Source organism: Staurois parvus, unplaced genomic scaffold (assembly GCF_062004578.1).
Source record: "Staurois parvus isolate SC_StPar_1 unplaced genomic scaffold, SC_StPar_1.0 ptg000243l, whole genome shotgun sequence".
Classification (NCBI taxonomy): domain Eukaryota; kingdom Metazoa; phylum Chordata; class Amphibia; order Anura; family Ranidae; genus Staurois; species Staurois parvus.
Window position 1 is genome coordinate 1,074,523 of NW_028318039.1, and position 8,190 is coordinate 1,082,712.

The 8,190-nt window shown below is 40.7% G+C and overlaps 1 protein-coding gene across 1 annotated transcript in view; it reads right to left on the minus strand.

Annotated features, from left to right (window-relative positions):
- Positions 1 to 7,658, minus strand: part of KLF12 (KLF transcription factor 12) — a 122,172-nt gene extending 114,514 nt beyond the window's left edge. Inside the window, exon 1 of the mRNA XM_089680367.1 lies at positions 7,576 to 7,658. Coding sequence (XP_089536493.1) covers positions 7,576 to 7,641 — 66 coding nt within the window. The 5' untranslated portion in view covers positions 7,642 to 7,658. The remainder of the gene's footprint in view (positions 1 to 7,575) is intronic.
- Between the last annotated feature and the right edge of the window lie 532 nt (positions 7,659 to 8,190).

Sequence of the window (8,190 nt, forward strand, 5' to 3'; positions counted from 1 at the left end):
ATGAGATCTATTTCTATAGTCAAAGCCAGCCAAACGTCATAATAAAAATAACCTCAATGCGGATTTTCCAATGCTGAAAGGGACTCTGATACTCCTTGATTCTATCAGAAAAGATACAAACAGTATACTTGGTAATCATATTTAATCATATTTAGAGATAGAAAGACATTTACTTATTAAAATAGATGTAAACTCAGTCACTAAAATCTAATAGAAGCTTTAACGTGTAATTTCATTTCAAAAGTCAGTTTTAAATCTGCAGCTTTTATTAATAAAAACTTGAAGATCATGCCATGAAGGTCCTAATTTAAGTACTTTGTGTTATAGGGTGACAATGCCCTTCCCCTGTCTAGAAACCGTGCTCTTTCATTTGTCACCCTGTCAAACAGGCTTCCTATGAATACTATAAATAACCCTTACAACACATATTCTGGTGGCATAGTACACTCCAAGTGCAACTGTGACACCAATGTCTGCGGTGTCGTAGAGGGAAAGGTGTTCCACTCCCAATCTTTTTCCTTTCCAATGCCCCACCTGCCTTCCCTCCCTACCCCCACACCCCCATCTTCCTCCTTCCTTTTCCTAACCCCAGGTTTTCAGGCTTCCCTATCCCCACAATTTCAGTTTTCCCTATCCCCCAATTTCAGTCTTTCATAATCCCAGGAATTTCAGTCTTCCCTATCCCCAGGATTTTAGTCTTCCCTATCCCCAGGATTTTAGTCTTCCCTATCCCCAGGACTTCAGTCTTCCCTGTCCCCAGGACTTCAGTCTTCCCTGTCCCCAAGACTTCAGTCTTCCCTGTCCCCAGGACTTCAGTCTTCCCTGTCTCCAGGACTTCAGTCTTCCCTGTCCCCAGGACTTCAGTCTTCCCTGTCTCCAGGACTTCAGTCTTCCCTGTCCCCAGGACTTCAGTCTTCCCTGTCCCCAGGACTTCAGTCTTCCCTGTCCCCAGGACTTCAGTCTTCCCTGTCCCCAGGACTTCAGTCTTCCCTGTCCCCAGGACTTCAGTCTTCCCTGTCCCCAGGACTTCAGTCTTCCCTGTCCCCAGGACTTCAGTCTTCCCTGTCCCCAGGACTTCAGTCTTCCCTGTCCCCAGGACTTCAGTCTTCCCTGTCCCCAGGACTTCAGTCTTCCCTGTCCCCAGGACTACAGTCTTCCCTTTCCCCAGGACTACAGTCTTCCCTATCCCCAGGACTTCAGTCTTCCCTATGCCCAGGACTTCAGTCTTCCCTATCCCCAGGACTTCAGTCTTCCCTATCCCCAGGACTTCAGTCTTCCCTATCCCCAGGACTTCAGTCTTCCCTATCCCCAGGACTTCAGTCTTCCCTATCCCCAGGACTTCAGTCTTCCCTATCCCCAGGACTTCAGTCTTCCCTATCCCCAGGACTTCAGTCTTGCCTATCCCCTGGTTTTTGTTTAATATAAAAAAAAATAGGCCATTACTGGGCTATGTTGCAGATAGTAAGAACTACAATACACAAGTTGTATGGTGCTGTGTTGCTGTAATTTGTGCATACTAACTGGCAGAATCTTACAACCATACCTGCCTTAAGGAATGCATTTTCCTGATTAGTTGTCTGATTTGAAATGCTGTATTATCTGCATTGTAACTTGGTCAATATAAAGAATTACAAAAAATAAATGTCAGCTGCTTATGATACATTATTTAGAAAACTTAAAGTGGAACTATGCTGTATCTGAGCACCACAAACCAAAAGCACTATTAAATTTATTTTTAATGGAAAAGAGAACAGCATCACGAAACCTCACAAACCATAAATTCCAATTCCAATGGTCTCGTTGGCTCAATGACCCTAACTGCTCTATTAACTGATATCCATATAATATCATTACTACTAAGTACATAACGCTTGACTGGTACTCCCCCCTTTCCCCTCCCTCCCTTCCTTCATCCCCGTCCAACCCCATTCACAATGTATTCCGAAACTACTAGATTCACATTAGTTTATTCTTATCTACCAATAATATGAAAACGGGGCCACATCTTTCCCAGCCAATTGGTGGGAAAATACATCCTCAGGTTATACATACTTTATGCACCACCTCATTCTAATGTGAACCACAGTGTATTACGTTTTGTATTACTGCATTTGTGTAAAAAACCTTTCAATAAAAATATTTGAAGTTAAATTTATTTTTAATATTCAAATCAAACTCACCCATCCATGTCTCTGTTTTATTTTGTTGAAAATTGATTTAGAACACTCCCCTAGCATTTCTGCCCGTGGCCATCTTGAGCAAGAGCAGGTGATTCATTCTGCAATTACTTCCTGGAATACATCTGTCCTTAGCTCAGGCATTCCAGAAGATTCCTGGAATTTATGACATTGTTTGCCTAAGCATGAAAACTAGGAAGTAACTAAAGAATAAAAAAAAACACAGTTTAAACAAGTAAATATAATTTACTTTCCTATCTATTTACTAATGCTGGCAGCATAAGGATTCAAAATAGTCAATATTGATTGAGAAAGTGAAGTTCCACTTTAATATCATCCACTTAGGGTTATCTTCTACTTTGCTTAAAGAAGAACTTCACTCCCCTTCCTTATATTTTGACTGGGTTGTGTACAGAAATCACCATACTTGCATGTCCAGGGATCCAGTGGAGTCTTGTAGAGGAACCACTGCATTGCTGCAAAATATGGGGTCCTGTGCTGCCATCTCCTTCAGTGGCATCATCAGGAGGACAGCTGTCTCTTCATGGATCTTGTAGCTGGCCTTCTGATGGCTCACATACAACAATGCGTTCCCAGGTGGGAGATTGCAAAAAACAATAGTGAGCGCTCTAGACTCCTCATAACACAGGGCGGCGCATGCACAATAGAATACCTGCAGCCTCTAAGGATGCATGTCTTTCTAGGTGGAGGAAGTGTGGGCATGTGCTCCCTTAAGTACAAAAATAAATAAATATTTCTGATTGTAAGAAAATGGGGTAGAGGAGTACAATAATTTATATGTTATTAGGCTGTAATCCTTGCTTCACATAGTATTAGCAAGACCTCATACTGGGCACCACTTTACAAAAAGAGAGTATCTACAGCTAGACATACAACACTCAAATTTCCTGCTGAACTGGGCTGAAATTCAAGCCATGGTTGGCCCTCTCTGTACCACCCGGAACAACAAACTTTGACCAAAGAATAGAAAGAGCAGGGTGGATGCTATCACTGTTCTGGTATTTAGAAGACTGCTGGTGCTGAGGCTGATTGCGTACAACAGCTGGCAGTGCAGAATCCTCTTGTTTAGCATAGATGAGGGAATTAAATGATTTCTCTTCTTCAGTCCTTAGGCTGAACAAGAGAAACCTTAATGTGTATGACGTAGAAGAAAATTACTTGAGCTGAAATTATTAACCCTTGAGAAGAGGCGATAAAAAAGGGATAAGGTCACCTTACATGGTAAATAGTCCATTTAGTAAACATATTGAAACATTACTAATGGCCACAGCAAAACATATGAGGACAATCTTTGTGCTTGGAGGAAGAGAGCCTCCACATACATAATCAAATCTTTCCTGTAAGAGGTGGGGAAACTGGGGACGGCCTTCTACGGAAATTGCTTCTAGCTGATTGATGACGTAGGATCTAATATAAAATGTTGTTCCATTGGATAACTGTATTATACTGTATTTGGATTTAAAATTGATTTTCCCTTTTTTGTAGCAAATTGGACCTCACATATTAAGTTTTTTTTCCTTCCCTGATCTTCTATGGATCAGAGATTCTTCTTTCAGCTGTAATTGCAAATCCTGTTTTGCAGCTAAATATGTCACGTTTTAAAGATGAATCAAATATGGAATCCAACAAGCATGGGATTATTTCCCCCCACTATCATTTTATCAAGAACAGTCTTGTAGATAAAAATACCAATCCTTGTTGTTAACTTTCATATTATCTGAATATTACAGCTATTTATGGCATACATTCTCTTGTTTTAAAACACTGTATAGATAAAACAATAGAAAAAAAAGAAAGTCATACAGAACTATTTTTGTAGTTATTATTATTATGATTATTGGATGGCACAAGTTCAAGAATTCTAAAAAAGCACAGCTAAATATCCCATGAGAGTGTATACGATAATACTTTTGTGGTTGCTTAAAAAATTTAGCTCTAGAGTAAAACAAAGCTATAATGTTTTCCATATGCTTACACTAAAACAAGGAAATGTCTCATTATCTCAAATGCCTAGGGAAACCAAAGGCTAAAATACAACTTTATATTACCAAAGCTGAAAAACTGGAATAAGAAATCCCAGCACTTTCAGGCAATGCAATAAAAATGAGCAAAGTGTTAAAGCTGCCTTAACAGACTGTTAACACCTTCTGAACTGCCAGTATGAAGATGCGGGGTATTTTTGCCCTCCATCTGTTGCAGGCCCAGATTTTCCACCAGACATGGTATATCAGAACGTATATAGATGGTTCAGAAGGCCCATTGCTTCATATACTCCTTCTCCTTCCCCAGTGCCCTGTGTTAAATATTGCTTTGGGCTACCACTAGTATCCACTGTGAATTCATGCTCTGCAACCTCTAATAATGGAGCAGTGACTGGACACTACAGCTGCCACAGCTCCATCATTGTACTGCTCCGTCACTCACAGGCATCCAGGAATTATCTTTTTTTTTTACACATACTGTACATTCTCTAAATGGCAGTGGTGCCTAGTGAATAACCCCCTGTGTTTAGTATATGGACAGAAAGTCACTTGAGCAGCACCTAAAAGGGACCAGCACTGACTGTATGTAGCACAAGCTACAACAGTGCATTTCTGCATCCTCTGAGGCCCTTCTGATGTAAGATATAAAGAATTAGATGTAACCAGGCTAGACCAATACAGTATATATTTTAAAAAGAGAGAATTCAAAGAGTGTTTAATTTTTTTCTACTTTATTCTGAATCAGCATTTATTTTTCTGCTGGTATGAAGGAAAGAGGGATTTGACTAGGTAAAGGGGACCTTTTCCCTGAAACATCCATCCTTTATTATTATTGGGAGGAGCAGAGCGGACGGTTTGGGTGATATTTGGAGACAAGATTGGTGATGTACTTTGGGGCAGAGTTATAAATGGCTTTATATGTTATTGTTAATGTTTTGAATTTCATTCATTGGGCAATGGGAAGCCAGTGGAGGGATTGGTAGAGAGGGATGGCAGATATGGAACGGTTAGTAAGGTATACGAGTCTGGCAGCAGCATTAATGATAGACTGAAGAGGGGATAGTCTGCGATGAGGTAGGCCAATGAGGAGGGAGTTACAATAGTCAAGGCGAGAGATAACAAGGGAGTGAATAAGTTGCTTAGTAGTGTCAGAGGTTAAGAACGGGTGTATCTTTGAGATGTTACGAAGGTGAAGTCTACAAGATTTAGACAGTGATTGGATTTGGGGCTGAAAGGACATATGGAAGTCTAGGATTACACATAGTACCCTGGCATGAGAGGAGGAACTGATGGTTGTATTATTGATCTTGATAGATAAGTCAGGGGAGGGGGCACGGGCTGAAGGGAATAGCATGAGCTCTGTTTTAGAAAGATTGAGCTTGAGGAAGTGGAGTGACATCCATGCTGATATGTCACTTAGTAGGTTAGTAGTACGAGAGGAGACTGAAAAGGTGAGGTGAGGGGTAGAAAGATAGATTTGTGTGTCATCAGCATAGAGATGGTACTTAAAGCCATGGGAGTTTAAGTGACTAAGGGAGGAGGTGCAGATGGAGGAGAGAAGGGGTCCAAGGACAGAATCTTGAGGGAACCCTACAGAAAGAGGAAGTGAAGAGGAGGAGACAGAGTTATAGGTAATGCTGAAGGAGCACTGTGATAGGTAGGAGGAGAATCAGGAGAGAGCAAAGTCTCTGAGGCCAAGTTTTTTTGAGGAGGGGATGGTCAACAGTATCAAAAGCCAAAGAGAGGTCAAGTAGTAAGAGTACGGAGTAGTGGCCATTGGTTTTAGCAGTTAGTAAATCATTAGTGAGTTTTAGTAGGGCAGTTTCAGTGGAGTGTAGTGAGCAAAAGCCAGACTGTAAAGGGTCAAGAAGGTTGTCAGTGAGGTAGGAGTTCAGTCGATTGTAGACTAAGCGTTCTAAGAGTTTAGAGTTTAACTCTTTCTTTAACCTACTCCACTTGTCACCTGGTGTCCTGCTTATTCAAATCCTGTGTTCTCTTACATAAACATTCATAATATCTGCTAACTACAATATATGATGCAATTTTTACTGTTGTTTGTCTGTGAGCTAGTCTTTGTATAGTTTAGGGCGAAGAACTGCACTTGCTGGAAAACTGTTAGAAGGTTCTGGGGCAGATAAAAATGGCTTATAGATAGCATTAGAGCATTTTTAAAGCTAGTTGGTGTAGGGTTATGTAACAGTATTTAGGGACTGCACATGGTATTTTTTTTTCTAAAATTGAACTCTTTAACCCCTTCACCGCCAGGTCCGTACATCCGGGAGAGGGGGGGTTATACACAATCCGGTGGCTGCAGCCATTGGGATTGTGTATAATACTGACAGGCAGACTTCTGCCTGTCATGTGGAAGCAGTCAGGCGGTTCGATTGATTCAACAGCACTCAGTATTGTTACCCCCCCACGTGCACGCTCCGACCATATATTAGGGCCCTGCTTTCCCAACTGCGGGGTCAGAGAGTGCCATGGCAGGTGAGGCAGGTGGAGGGGAGAGAGGAACGGCCACACTTGTCTGCTTCCTTCTGTGACCCGGAAGGCGACATCGCCTCCAGGTCACAGCTGTCACTTTCCCCTGCTAGGATACGCGATATGCAATACAATACACATATTTTAGACCACGCATGTCTCAATACACAGAACCTGTCACCCAAAAATCATCACATAGGGAACATCATGTCCCCTATGTGAAGAAAAAAAAAAAGTTAAGTAAAAAAAAAAATTTTTCTAATTGCAAAAAAAATAAATAAAAAAAAAAGGTACTCCCAAGCACATAACATCCCCCCAAAAAATTATGAAGCCCGCTCTCCACCACATAGAAGATGTACAAGCATAAACGCACACGTCGTGGCACCTACAAGTGAAAACATCTACTGTGATACACATTACATACTGTCATGCATGCTGGAGTGAGAAATAATTCTAGCACAAGACCTCCTCCATAACGCTAAACTGATGACCTGTAGGGGCTTTTGAAGTGTTGCCTATAGAAAATAGAGGGTACTGAAGTTTGTCGCCATTTCATAGGCACACACAAATTTAAGGTTTGGCACGTTGGGTATCTATTTACTCGGCACAACCTCATCTTTTATATTTTATCATAAATTTTGGTAATTTATTGCATTTGTTTGCCTAAGGTTAATGTTAGTGTGTTTTTTACTGAAATTGTGCGTTTCCTAGACCTTTGCGGGGATATCGTGTAACATAAGAAATTGGACCTACCACTATTTTATTTTCTAGGGCGCCTGCTTTCAGAAAATTTATGTTTGGAGGGTTTGTGTAATCTTCGGGCCTTAAATAATTTTTTAAACATGTGTGCAAAAGAAATTTGTAAAACCGGCTCTGGCAGCAAAACGGTCAAAGTTAACTAAAAGTATGCTTACCACTTGCTCAGTTTCCAGTAACTCTGTCTTGACTCTGGCTGCCGGCATCCCGTCCAGCATTAACATTCTGCTTTCAGAGACTTCTGTTCTATATGAGAAGAAAGATACATCTTAGCAAAGCACAAAACAAAGCAAGCAAAGACAAAAAAAACTTGCATATGATAACACAAGTGAGCAAAAAAAATTTTCCCCAAAATACATTCACACAGTAAACAGTGAAATAAGCATCACATATTCAGTGCTAATCAATTTGCACATGCACTTTATAAAAACAAAAAAAATTCAGATGGAACTTGAGCTCCTAAGCTAAATAAACTAAAATACAACAAAATCCAACAGTTGTATGACCCCTTCTGTGAGTGTTGTCCCCCTCCCCTAGTCTTTGCTTTTGCTGTGTCTTATCTCTAGTCTAATCCTAGTCTTTTAACCATTGCTGTGTACATCTGTTTGTGTGTGTTTCTTTCTGGTTTTTTTTTTGTTTTGTTTTTTTCCTCCCCTTTTCAACATCTCTCCTAACATTCTGCTAAAACTTTGTAGTAGTACTGCCTGGATCTTGAAGAAGGGGACATACCCCGAAAGCTTGTCCTCAAAATTGTATGTTAGTACAAATAAAAA